The sequence below is a fragment of the Mirounga angustirostris genome, unplaced genomic scaffold (assembly GCF_029215605.1).
Source record: "Mirounga angustirostris isolate CCGP_5_RB_7025 unplaced genomic scaffold, mMirAng1.0.hap1 SCAF_12, whole genome shotgun sequence".
In the NCBI taxonomy this organism is placed as follows: Eukaryota; Metazoa; Chordata; class Mammalia; order Carnivora; family Phocidae; genus Mirounga; species Mirounga angustirostris.
Genome location: NW_026991720.1, coordinates 101,412,578 through 101,426,682, shown reverse-complemented (window position 1 = coordinate 101,426,682; position 14,105 = coordinate 101,412,578). Strand labels below are relative to the sequence as shown.

General features: G+C 51.9%; 1 protein-coding gene across 5 annotated transcripts in view; it reads left to right on the top strand.

Annotated features, from left to right (window-relative positions):
* Positions 1–14,105, top strand: part of IKZF1 (IKAROS family zinc finger 1) — a 95,935-nt gene that overhangs the window by 61,661 nt on the left and 20,169 nt on the right. For 3 of the 5 annotated variants that reach the window (XM_054505362.2, XM_045864960.2, XM_045864959.2), the window contains exons 4-5: positions 6,711–6,971; positions 12,477–12,644. In XM_054505362.2, the coding sequence (XP_054361337.1) occupies positions 6,711–6,971; positions 12,477–12,644 (429 nt within the window). The remainder of the gene's footprint in view (positions 1–6,710; positions 6,972–12,476; positions 12,645–14,105) is intronic. The other 2 variants (XM_054505364.2, XM_054505363.2) reach the window with 1 other exon arrangement.

Below are 14,105 nucleotides of genomic sequence, written 5' to 3'. Positions count from 1 at the left end.
ATTTCATTTTTAGGTATTGAGAGATGATAAGCCATAGACAGATCAGGGCAGCACCTTTGAAGGAATATTTTAAGGAATGGAGTGTGCTTTTTAAAATGCTTTAAAATATTTAAAGGAGCACAAATGGTCATCCCCTTAGGACCAAAGCCTTCAGAGCCTGCATTAGTAAATTCTCTCCTGTTGTAAAGCAACCTCAGCAAACAGGGCGTGCTGTTAATACTGTAACAGTCATTGATCCAGCACAATCCGAAAGGTGTCAGTAATGGTAAAGGTAAGATTCTGACATCCTAGTCATCAAAACTCTGCTACCTAAAGGATATAGCAACAACCCAGACTGGAAGTTGACTACTTTCCCAGGTTATAAAAGTTATCGAGATCTTTCTCTTACCAATCTTCCTTTGATTCAACTTGAAAACAATAGCTTGAGATTTATTTCTGGGAGAGATGGATGTATGTGTATGTATTTATACGTGTGTGTATATATATACATATATAGAGAGAGAGAGATGTATGTGCACTCCTATGATTATATAAAACGTGGAGGTGCTGGGACAGAGACGTCAAGTTAATTTTGAGATGAACAGTCACACTGCTGAAAAGTTGAGAAGTCAAACGCACCGAAGAGTAAGAAAAGATGGTCTGAGATGTTTTCACTAAGTCTGAGGGAGGTCTAGGGGCAAGCATACTGTGATGTGCTCATATAAAGATCCATGCTACCTGCAGATTTTATAAGATGGATGATGCATGTTTTGATATGTGCTTGTCTGTACATTTACGCAAATGATTCACAAGGTACTGGTAACTCTCTCTTTCCTCCCCTCCCCCTCCCATGTCCCCAGACTGTAAATATCCTCCTCCTCCCCCGCACAGATGGCTGATGACCTGGAGGACTTCCCCACCCCAACAGCAACCCAGCTGTTCTGGGCCAACATCGCCACCTGGTGGGCAGGGTGGAGAATTGCCCCACTCGCCTGACCTCACCTCTTTGTTTTCCTTCTTGAAAATTAAAAATACATAACCTGTTTGACCCCCGCTACCTTCTCTATCCCAGTTTGTGTTCCCAGTAACCTGAGGAAAATGTAAATGTGCTTGTAAATCATTCCTTTGTCAGACCCCTCTGTCCCTGACTTCATTTCATTTAAAGGCCTAAAGTAGCAAATAAGGATAAAAATGTGTCTAATCATGCATCTTGACAAGAAAAATACCCCCACATTTTATTGGGGTTTGGGGGGGAGGTTGTTGCTGTTGGCTGCGGAGCCCAACACGGGTCTTGAACTCACGGCCCTGAGACCATGACCTAAGCCAAAATCAAGAGTCGCACAGCTAATGGACTAAACCACCCAAGCGTCCCAAAACACCTATGTTTTAAATGATAAAACTTAGAATAAGTGGTTTTATTAGCTTAACAATGCTTAAAAGTTCTCCCAAATCTCTTTTAGAGCAGCACAAAAACATCTACACATTTCCTCTTCATCTCAAATTTTAATTACGCTCATTCAAGATCTCTTGTAAATATTTTCATTCCCTCTGCATTTTGCTTGCTGGTCACCGGTTGCAGGAATATTTCCGCCTCCCATTTTTTTGTTCATTTAAAAAATGGAGCACTTGAGACTCATGTGGCCTAAACTCAGACTACAGGGACGACTTCAGAATGTCTTCTCCATGGAAAAGCACAGTGTGAGGACCAAACATTTACCTTACCAGTAAATAGGAAGACGCATTCCAGAAGGGCAAGGAAAACAGGGAGGAAACACAACCCATTTGTCAGGTGGGGACTGGCAGGGCACGTTGTATCTACGCATTAACACATTTTAATCATTCATGAGTACATGCAGTGCTGGGCAGCATGCAGAGGCCTCCTGGCCCCGCTGACCCTGAGTTCCCTGGATTCTCCAGACTGTTCGGTGCTGAACTTGTGTATGAGCTGAGGTCCACCTTGCCTTGAGGGTCTTGGGTCTCTCTTAGGTCTGCTGTGTTACTAATAACGTAGAAGGTCTCTAAACTATGTAACAGTAATATTTTAATTTTCCCTAATGTAAGACAGCATCTGAGAAGGAAAGTAGCTTTGACTCCAGATTTGAAGGCATTCCCTCTTAATATAAGCCACGTTTATTAAACAATAAAATCGGGCCCCTGTCCGTGTGCTCTCGGGAAGAGCTACAGGGTTAGGCCTGAGCCAGAGCGTTCTGGGATAAAGAAGTGCGTGAGTCTTACCTCATGTTCTATATTTAATCAGTTCAGTTCAGTGCCATGCTGAGTTCGACACTTTTCTAAGGGAGGGGGCGGGATGGAGTCGCAAAATATTTATAAGTATAATCCCCACATCGACGGAGAGTCTAGTGTTTCACTGACACCACAATGCGCCTAAGCAGTCAGCTCCAAGAAAACGGGGCGGAGGCATGGTTTAGGAGTCCGGGGAAGGGACGGCCAGTCAACACGAGCCCCCGTTAGCTCAGAGACATCACCCGAGGGGCGGACTAAAGTACAGTAAACACAGACGAGGGGAGCCCCTCTGCTTCATGGAAGTGCCTGGTCGGGTCGACCTGTGTCATTCAAGGGACACCAGTGATGAGGACTTGTCCTGCTCCGTTTGACTTTTCTCAAGGGAGCAGGGTAGGAACCTGGCACCCTCCCTCGGCTGGGCTCCAGGCCAACAGGTGGACAGCTTCAATCAATGCCAGTCATCTGTCCTGCGAACTCTTCGTTAGGCGGAGCAACCACTGGAGACTTTGACGTCTGCGGGGTTGGGAAATTCAAAAATAATGGGCCCACAAACTCAGCAGTCAGGCCTCCCGACTCCTCCATCACTCCTGTACATGGAGATGCAGGAGGAGGTGATCCACCCAAGTGTCGCCTCTGCTCCATGAGCTAGAGGCCGCCTGCCCGGCCGCAGAAGGAGCCCACCACCCGGGCGCCACCTCTGAGCCGCGCGGTGCCCGGGCCGCCCAGGCTGCCCGCTCTCCTGTGGCTTCGGCGTCTCGGCCCCGCTAGTTGTTTCTCTGAGCTGCTCCAGCCCCGTGGACGCCCCCAGTGTGTTCAGCCCCCACAGACTTCCTTCCTTCTGACCCCTTCAGGCTGGGCGTGTCCTTTTAACGGAGGCACACGGCCGGGCCCGGGGAAGGGACTCCAGATCTCACCCCGGGCAGGACCCCGAGGCTGCATCTTCTGTTTCTTCTTTTCCAGCCGCATCACTAATTGAGCCCAAAGCCCCAAAACCTTTTTCACACTTAGACAAGTGGGGCCGACACCTCCCCCCCTCCTGAGTTTGTGTTTTTATAAAAGGTGTTTTTTAACTTAAGGGGACTTGACGTTTATGTCCCTTAGATCACAGTTTTGGAGACTGGTGTGTTTGTGACTTATTACGATAGGTTCGTACCCTGAACCCCTGGAAATAATAACCCTTGGCCTGTGTTCTCCTTGTAGCCAGAGGGGACACCCCGTTTTCAGGGACGCCCTCTTCGGAGGGCAGGAGCCCGTCCGTCTCTTCTGTGTGGCCAGCACCCACTTTGCATTTGTCCACAGAGATAGGAATGCTTTAGGGAGCCTGCTGGAGATTCTCGCTCTCCCTCTGCGCCTCCCACCACTCTCTCTCCAAAAAATAAGTCTTTAAAAAACAGAAAGATAGGAATGCATTTTGCCCATAGTTAGGGAACTGTCACTCGTGCTTGGCTCTGGTGTGCCCGTGGGGACAGTGTTGCCCCTGTGATCTCCCGGCCCCTCCCTGTCATCCTTTCTCCCTCGGTCCCTGCAGACCTTTCCTGTCCTAACGTGGCCTGGAATCTGTCCCCGAGAGGCTGCCAAGCTCCCAGCCCTAAAACTCTCTGCATCTGCCACCTGGCTCCAACCTGGAACGTGGGTGGCGTCTGCTTCCAAGGGCCCCCGTCGCGCTCCCGTCAGTCACGGTCGCCCGACCTGGCCCTCCGGTGGCCTGGGGCATTGTCTGCGCTCTTTCCTTCAGAGACCCACAGCATTACGGCACCCCGAACCCCAGTCTGTGAGCTTTCCCCCTCCGGCATGGCCCAGCTCCACCTCAACCTGTACCTGGGGTCCGCAGAATCGTGGGGTCGCTTCTCACAGGCTCTCATGCCTTTTGAGCCTCCTGTTTTGGTTCTGTCACAGTTCTCGACTATCACATGACGTCATGGTAATGAGAAAGCCGGATTATGATGGGACTCGGGTCTGGTTTGAGGACTTCCGTGCTCCCTAAGGTGACACGTGGGCCGTGCCGCCCCCCAGGCCACCCTCACCTCCTTCCTGCCACACTGCAGGTAGCCTGCTGTCACCCATGTCACCCGGGAGTTCACCCCGCTGCTTCCCGCTCTCCTGCCCACCGCCAGGAAGGCCCACACGTCCCCAACAAGGCAGCCCCACAGCACACCGCAGGGTGATGGCCATGTCTGTCTGCCTTAACCACGTGCAACAAGTGATGGTTTCTGGCGAGGGTCGGTTCTCTCCACGTCCGCACACCCTCCACAGGGGCGCGGACCTACACCCCTTGTCTCAGCGCCACTGGCTGAAGAGCCTGCCACGCCAACAGCCATGTGCCCCGCCGTGCTCTGGAACGCCCCAGTCTCGTTTGAGAAAAAATACAAGCCGCCAGTCGGATGGTTACAAATAATCCCAGGTGAAGGCGTTCAGGAGTCTTTGAAACTTGACGGTCGTGTTTCCAGAGCCTTCTAGCGCAGAGCCCGGGGATAATGAGACCCTAGAGAATGAGCTTGCACCTGGAAAGGTACAGGGCGTGACTGGGAAGAGGGATTCTAGAGAGCTCCGAGGTCAGAAAGCCTGACGGCACCCCCACCGCCTGGCCTGCCCGTGTCCTGCACTCCCCATGTCAGTGGGACTTGGTCCCTTTCTCTGGCAGCTGGGAGAGGTCAGCAGGGGGCCCCTCTGGGGCGCTCCAGGGTGTCTGGTCTTCGGAATCTAGTAGGAAAGCACGGGTGGGGACTCCCTCTTTCTGGATGTAACATAGGGACCGGATGAGAGGAGATACTCCCTCCTGGGCTCTGGCCCGTGTTCCAACTCACTGTCCCATTTATTTATTTATTTTCCTCCCCAGAGAGCTAATGGGAAAGTCTTGGCGGGTCAGCAGCTAGGAATGTGGGTGCTAGAGCCAGGCTGTGTGACCTTCCCACGTCATTCAACCTCTCTGTGCCTGAGCGTCTTCAACTGTGAAACAGGATGACAGCATGACCTCCCTCAGCAGGTCCCTGCGAGAGCTAAATACCCCAGAGCAAATAAAGTGCTGTGTGCCTAGCACAGAGTCAGGGTCGCAGATGTCATGGGGGTCGGGGGGCCCTTCCACGGACAGCTCTGTGGGGAATGTGCAGGCCCCGTGCTAAGCTGACTCCTCATCATCTATCACTGAGTCCCCGCAGCGCCCCTGGCCGGCCACCGCGGATCCTTCCAGCCTTGACAGATGTGAAAACCAAGGCACAGAGAAGGTGTGTGACTTTGCTCCCGAGATCTCAGCGCTCGGAACGAGTGGAGCTGACGTGCCCAGCCATGAATGTCAACTTCAGAGTCTGGGCTCTCGACTTTTATAATCAAAGCGTTGCATAAAATGACCCTGGGGGGTTACTAACTAGGTTGATTATTTAAAACCGTGGTCTCAGACAAGCCTGTACGTCGGAATGCCCTGGAGGGTCTCATGACAACACAGGCACTGGGTCCACCCCCAGAGCTTCTAGCCCAGCGCATCTGGGGCAGACGGGAGAATTTGCTCTTCTGACAAGTTCTCAGTTGACGATGATGCTGCTGGTCCAAGGGCAAAGCCTGGAAACCCACTGATTGAAAATGTCGGTCAGAGATTTCATAGTCAGAACTACTATCTATGTCACTGTTTCTTGTACTTGGCAAAATTCGCCTCCCCGCCCTTCTTAATCCCTGAGGCCATGATAGAAGTGATAGCTTTCAGGGTCGTTGTAGTTTGTCCTACTGATTATGGGGTGGGACTCATCAGTTCATCGCCAGGCTGTGTTTCAGAATGATGCACACGGAATGTCTCTGATTTTCTTTGCCAACAAAAATATGCAAATGGCAGAAATAACTGCCCTCAGTGTGACTTTAGCGGAATCAGGAATGCAGAGCAAACAGAAGCCGGTGTGTTCCTTAACATCAGCTCTTCGCCCTCACGCGTGGGGCCGGCCCCTCAAGAAGCTAACGAGATCTGTCACCTCCACAAACTCTGCCCATCCACCCTTCAGCAGCTCGAGACCCTGTAGGAAATCGTGGCTCCACTCCAGGGCTCAGGCTCTGTTATCCTGAGGCACTAAAAAGGAATTAGGAGGATCCTGTACCAAAGAAACAAACAGAACTCTTGCGGAAACCCTTCGGGAGTCCGTGGCCAGAAACGGGAACACGTGCTTTTGCTGAGCTTTGTCCCAGTGTGTATTAACCCATGAAACAGGGACAGGGCGCCTCACGAGGAGGAGGAGTTTTTCAGGCTTGATGACCCCTTAGCAGGGATGCTGCCCCAGGCGGGAGGCACCACGCGTGGTCGGTAATCACCTGCCGGCCCAGCCCCGCTTGGCTCCCTGGCACTTGCCGCCGGAGCCCAGCTCGGGGCCACCGTCCCCGGTGGTACAAGCCGCTGAGAACCTTCTCTGCTTCGATGTGCTGTCTTTTTGCTGCTGTGTCGTTTTGGGTTTTTTTTTTTTTTTTTTTTTTTTTGCAATGACACTGAGTGGCCCCTATATTGTGTCTTTCAGCCAGTAATGTTAAAGTAGAGGCTCAGAGTGATGAAGAGAATGCGCGTGCCTGTGAGCTGAATGGGGAAGAATGTGCGGAGGATTTACGAGTGCTTGATGCCGCGGGAGAGAAAATGAATGGCTCCCACAGTGGCCAAGGCAACAGAGCTCTGTCGGGAACCGGAGGCATTCGACTTCCTAACGGCAAACTAAAGTGTGATGTCTGTGGGATAATTTGCATCGGCCCCAATGTGCTCATGGTCCACAAGAGAAGCCACACTGGTAAGGCCTGGCGCAGTTCCTCCTTTGGTGGCCTGGAAAGGTCCGCGGGGTGTAGCGGGATGAGAATAATACCCTGGCTCGCAGCATTGGCTCCAGGTCGTAGCAGGGGGTAGCCTTGTTCTTGCCGATCAGCATCGAGAGGGGCTTCTAAACACGCACCAGTTCAAACCTAGACTTAAAGCCGTCAGACAGGGACCATTCACAGCCTCTCCAGTCCTGCCAAGGGCCCCAGGGCCTCGCCGCCCGCTAATGAGCAGGGCTGTGTGGTTAGGGCACCTGTAACTCCAACCCCCCTCCCAGCCAAACACAAGACGAAACCAAACAAAAAGAGAGCGAGCCGCTGACGTGCACTCCTCCTCCAGGTTTCCCCTGAGAAACCATGAGTAAAATGTGCCTTTTTGAAATCCAGCCTGCCAGAGCTCAGTTTTTAGAAACGTGAGTGAGCAGTGGAAAAGCAGTAAAATCCAGTGTGTCACCGAGTCCAGCTCAGTTTTCAGGCGGCTTCCCCGCCAACAGGTGAGCCTCAGAACAAGACTGCTGATGGCTGCTTAGTTTCCATCTCACACGGGCACAGAATTTCCCATCAGAGCCTCTGCCTGTTGGAGGCTCTGGAAGCCTCAGAGAAGGAGGTAGCCTGTGTCCAAACAGGAAGGGGCGAGAACAGCGTAGCATCCCACGGCTGTGTCCAAGCTCACGAGGTGTTCTCACGTCAGGGGTGGGGGGAATAGTTCTGCCCCTCCATGTGCTCGGCCGTGGCAAAGGATCAGCCCCATACTCTCCCACCAGGACTGTGGGATCACCTCGAATGGCCCCCGACAGTCTTCGAGACATGAATGGGGCCCCATAGTACCTGTTAACCGTACGCAGGAGGTGTCCTCCGAATTGAAGAGAAACCTGACTCTTTTGCCCTAAAGGTGTGCAAAATGCAATAAAGTCACCACCTATAGTTGTCACTGAAAGTTTAAATGTACAATGCAGGAACCCCGAGTCGTGGCTGCCTAGGGGCTGGTTATCAGTGGGTCACCACGGAACCAGCATCTGCCACCGCCCCCCGCAAGGGGATTTAAAACAAACAAACAAACAAACAAAACAGCTGAAATGTTTACTCTGGAGGCACAAAGGTTTTTATCAGATAACTTAGGGAAGTAGGAAGAAGGCTTGAAAATCACAGCCTCGTGTGACTCTCACCCAGGGCCAAACAAATCCAGTGATCATCAGAAATTAAGCAGGAATTCAGAAAAATCATTGAGCGAAACAGCTAGCTTGTCAGGACACGCAGGCCTCAGTGGAGTTGTGATTTTTGACATCTGATTCGGGGCAGTCTCCTAAATGATATCTTCCATTTGCAATACATCGGGAGAATCCTAAAAACCTGTTTACTTTCGGTAAACGTGCGTTTTCAATAAAAACGTAACTTGTAAAATTAAGCAAACTTTGCTTTTCCTAATGCGTCCCTTAATCTTCCAATTATCCCGTGAAATAGACCCCTCACATCAAGCCCTAAGTCAAGCTTGCGTGAGAGTAGTCAGGTTCTCCCCTTTTGTAATGACTTGGAAATTAAAGCGAAGGTAAGTTACTTTGTGATAGACACCTAACAGAAGACGCTGGGACCCAGGTTAATACATTCCTGACGGAGGAGGAATGTATTCCTCACAAATGAATTACTTTCCTTGCTAATTCATGTAAAGCCTGACTGTACTGTGAAAATTAGCTTAAATAAATATTTGATAAATGAATCAAATTCTGGCATACTAAATTGTCAAAACATAATGACTGCCTGCCCCAATAAAAAGAATAATTGCATTTAATGAATAAACCTGCCAAGTATAGATATGCAGAGTAGCCCCCACTGTTTGCTCCCCACTTCTCCCCACAAATCGCGGCTAAGTGCCAAGCACACAGTAACACGCCGATTCTTTCACTTGTAGGACAAGTTTATTCCAGAAATAGGGACATGCAGCCCGTCATTGTTGTGGTTCCTGGCCTGGCTTTTATTAAACAAACCAACCAACCCCTGAAACAGTAAACTCATGGATTGTCTTCCTGCTGTGTCCCCACTCGCATAAATGTGGAGGGTCGCAGGTGAAGCCAAACGAGGACTGAGTAGGTGGACGATACTAGGGAGGTTTCCATTTCTCTGGGATCTGAGTGGAGTATGTTCGAAAAGGCACGCTTTGCTGACCATCAGTCCCACCCCGAGTTCTCTGAGTTTCCAGTGTTTCTCGAGCAGTTTCTTCTCAACCTTGAAGGCCATCTAAATCACACCAGGGTTTCCCTCGCTGGTACCCAGCAGCTCCCAGGGGCAGGCTGCCCCCTTGCCTCTGCCCAGAGCCCCACCTGGGGAAGGTGCCGTGGGCGCCACTCCGAACTGTGTATTGATCCCACTACTTCCGTCCCTAGTTTTGCCGCTCAGTTTCTTTTCTTTTTCTTTTTTTTTAACTCAAGTGTAAAAGCACTGCTGTCCCCAGCAACACCTCGGGGTCGATGTGAGAATCACAGGGGAGAGTGGTACGAAACAGCCACGCAATGCAGGGGGAAACCCCGCTATGCAAATATGCAGCGGTGTCGTCCTAAGTGATGGGACTTTGAACTATCAAGATCAAGAAAAGTGTCTGAATTATGGTTATTCTGGACAGTCTCGGGCCTCCCCTGTTCCATCATCACCAGCATCAGAGTACAATCTGCTCCGACGTATGGTTGCAGTGGGCCCGAGTTCATTTTTGCAGCTCAGGTATATATTCTGTAATCTGCCTTCTTCTGATATCCCCTCTTAAATGTTATGACGGAGACACCCGTGAAGCCTCTGTTTTGTACCCAAATAAGTTCTTCAGAGGGGCTCAGACCTTCTTACGGAGAGTCCCTCGAGTGGGACATCTGTAGACCCTGAGAGTAAAGACTTAATGTTGAGTTAGTGATGACGATAAAGCCTTCGTCCCGCCAAGGAAAAGCGATCCAGCCTCGGCGCGCTTGATGTCACTTAGCCACAAGAAGCAAGCTAGGGACCCAGAGGAGGCAAGCGGTTGATGCTGAGCCTCAGCAGAAGAGCACAGGTAATGGGGGCTGTGTTCTGTCGTCCCGCAGCGGGGCCGTGCCCCCTGTCCTGCTAACGCCTCCAGAGGGAAACCACCTTGAGCCGAGCCCCGGGTTGTCACTTCGGAGAACGCCGTCTTCGGGAGTCTCCAGGTCCCGCGTTACATATTCATGCCAGCACAATCAGAAACAAATAGATTTCCAGGAAAGCTTGCCAGTAGGATTAAGATGCCAGGCACAGCAAGATACACGAGAACCGTTGACTCAAATTAGAAGACAGATTTCACTCTTGACGCAACGGCCGCCTTTCTTCCCTTCCCGCCCTGTCGAGCGGGTGGGGGGCATGGCTTGCCTGCGAGGTCCCACCTGGGTCCGCTGTTGTTACTTCTTCACAGACAACGGCTGCACGGCAGGGTCCGACCTGCCCCCCCCCCGCCCCAGCCCTTCGGATCCCCAGCGCCTCGTCAGCCTGGAGCTAGCTAGCTTTGGGTCACGCCACAACACACCTGTGTCACCAGGCATGTCCTTCACCCTTCCTGTATGCATTTTGGGTGGCGTGAGCTCTCCCGACTGACGACCTTTCCGGAACATTCAGCCGAAGGTCCACTCTGCCAAGATCCATCGCACCCTGCTGATCGCCCTGCACCTGCCCCCAGGGACCAATTACTTCTCTTTTCCCTTGCATCTACGTGGAGTTAAAATATGCACATTCACGCACGTGTGTGTGATGAAGGCCCAGAAGTGTTTCTAACAGATAATGATCTCTCGCTACTGGATGCTCCTGGGGGCCGCCCGGCCATCGACTCTTTGAGATTTAGCTCCGGCTGGTCAGGGTCACCGTCACCTTCCCACCTGCCTGACTCTTTGCCCAGCCACGTCCGACCCAGATGCAGATTTGGGACAATGCCGAATACGTCCTGGTTGGTATCAGGATCCCTCCAACTGGCCTGTAATTAAATATCACTCTATCCTTATGGCAGCACATCTGTCCGGCCCACTGAAAAATAAAAGTGATGGTAATCACGGCATCCAGGGGCCAGTGTAAACTTCTCCGTTTAAGCCGGTGGAGGTTTGACTAGTCCCAGACACGCTTCTGCTAGTTGCTTTCACTAAGTGCCGCCTTGTTCACCAAAACCACATTAAGCAATTGAGAAAATTGTTAAATATACATTTTCACACATTCTTTTTTCCTAAGAAAAACCCGTTACCGGGAAGTCTGTTGTTTTTGTTTTTGTTTTTGTTTTTGTTTTCATGGTACCTCCACACCAGCGATGGTGGGCACAGAGAGCTCTTCTTAAAAAAAGAAAGAAAGAAAAAAAGAAAGAAAGGGAAAAAAAAAAAAGCAATTGTTCTCAAAAGAGCTTTAGCGTTTATTGAAACCTGACCAGTGTATCATCCTTTCTACACGAGAGCCAAGTAAAACGGTCACTGATGTGGAGTCCAAGACCCGGGACTGCTCAGTGGCGTATTTCTTTCTCACAGATGCCTGTGCATCCCTTTGTTGGATCCCGAAAACATGGGACGGGTGCTGCTGTGCACATCCAGGGCTCCCCTGCCCTCTTAGCCACCGCTCCAGCCGGAACACCCCTAAAAGAACTCCTAATAACAGCTACATTGCCTCTCTTAAATGATTTGTACTGAAAACACGACCGACCTTCCGTGGAGATAGGCCAGTGATAGTTTTAGTGGTTTCAGGATTTGGGAGAAGGAAAAAGCCAGAAGGCTCCGTGAGCCTCAGGCTGGGACGCCCCACCACGGGGGATCTGGGACTTCTCTCTGGACCATCTGGAGCATCCTTCACAGTTCCTTCTCATTTTATTCAGTCTTTCTCCTTCTCTCTCTCTCTCTGAGCCTCACACTCTCTTCTGTCTGTCTCCTTCCTGATTTGCCTGCGTAGGGACAGACAGGTAATGGAGAAGAAATTGAAAGGCAAAATACAGGAAAAATGTAAATGAAAAGAAGTTATTATAACTGTTATAATGAAGTGCCTTTCATTTAAATATAAGAATGTAACGCTGAAATGAACTTGTGATCCTGAAATGCATTTTTAATGAGTTTCCTTTTTATTTTGCTGCTTCAGTGGCATATTTTAAAGACCCTTTGAAAAAAGCCACATTAAAAACCCCACCAAATGCCACAACACGCAAAATTGGATATTGGTTTATTCCAAAACTGCTGATCAGGAAGAGTGGCTCTTCATCACAAAATGTTGCAGTCACTTTATTTAAATGAGTTTGAATTTGCATTGTGATGTGCCATTCTGATTTAGGGGAAAAAAATTAGATTTTCAGATCAAATTGACCCAACCAGTGAAGCGTTAAGGAGCTGGCAGGTTTAGTCTGAAAGCCTCATGTTCTATCAAACCTGCAGCCGGTGGAAGTCACCGGGCCCCGTGGGAAACCAGTTCCTCTCCGGTCCTCCTCTTGTCCCCGCGCCGAGTTCTGTTCTCACCCATCCCTCTCCTCCTCCTCCCAGGGGAGCGGCCTTTCCAGTGCAACCAGTGTGGGGCCTCCTTCACGCAGAAGGGCAACCTGCTCCGGCACATCAAGCTGCACTCCGGGGAGAAGCCCTTCAAGTGCCACCTTTGCAACTACGCGTGCCGCCGGCGGGACGCCCTCACGGGCCACCTGAGGACGCACTCCGGTAGGTCCTCGGGGCGCAGGTGCCGGGCGTCCCGGCCCGGGTTGCGCGTGGCGTGTTGTGTGTGCGCGCATCCGCGGGGGCCCCCCCACCCGCCCGCCCCAAGGTCTGGGCCTGATCCCCAGCACAGCCCCCCCTCAATCGGGCCTCCCCACGCACCCGCCCGGGACTGTGGCAGCACTGCCCTGGCCCCCCAGTTCGGACTCCCCCGCGGGGCAGAGGATGTGGGTGGGGGCGCGCGCGCACAAGTCCCGCTTTATGGAGACTCGTTCCAGGGAGACCTCGTCTTCCCGGGGTCCTCAGGTAAGTGGGGCCCTTCTGCAGGATTCTTCCAGCTCTCCTTTCACCCGGCACGCTGCTAACACCCAGAACATTCCCAGGTGCATTTCCTCACGTTAATGGTCAGGCCGCAAGTATTACTGCTTTAGGCAGGGGACTCCCGGCGCGGTCACTGTCGCTGGCGTAGTTTTTTTTGCAAAGCTGAGAGAGAAGGTGAGCAGGGCCTGCCGCCCTCCGTCCTGACTGGAGACACGCCTGTGCCCCCGGGGACACGCCCCCCTCTCTGCGCCCCAGCCTAACTCGTGCCCGAATCCAGGCAGGCCTCAGCAGACAGGCCACTCTGGGGCTCTTACCAGATTTTAGCAAATGCACGTCGAATAATCCGGAGACTCGGAGCATGATTACCACAAACGCTTGACAGTTCCCAAAATACTCCCAGCCTGCGAAGCACACATCCACCTTTGGGTTCAGTCTCTGCCTCCTGAGGAATCTTCCTGGCTATCCCATCAGGGGGCCCCATGGTCTTGCAGGTCAGAGGAACAGAGAGGGGCCCTCTGTCCAGCAGGGATACTTCACCCCTGCCTTCCCAGAGCTCATCATCCAGACCATCGGCTGGTCAGCGACTTCTCTGGAGCGGGGCGCTGTCCGGGGAGGAAGAGACTTCAGACCAGCTCCCCCCGCCCCCCGACATCTCCAGGGCCTCGCTGTCCCCCAGGGGCAGGGATGCTGCGTCTCTGGGAATGCGTGCCTAGCGTCAGACTGTCTCCTTCCCAAATGTGATGAGTGTACTTAGTGGCGAGGTCCTAGTGACCTCTCCCTGTGCCTCTTCCTTTGTCACTGAGCATTTACAGAGCACCCAGGGGCCCCTCTCTCTGTGGAGGAGGCTGGTGGGAGGCAGCCAAGTGCCAACATGTTACCAGTGTGCTGACACAGTGTCTGAGGGGCCGGTGGGAGCACAGGGAGGGGACAGCCAGTCTCCAGGGTAGGATGTGAGGCTTCAGGAGAGACTTCCAATAGATGGAGGGGCTTGAGTCCACACCAAAAGGGGAGTTTCTGAGGTTTACCTTCAGAGAAGTTCCACGTGAATGTGTAATCCTGTAAGTGACCCCAGAAGGAGGCGTGGTACGCATTTTAGCCAGTGTTGTGGGGAACATCGTCTTTCTCCCAGAGCAGTGCCTGCAGGAG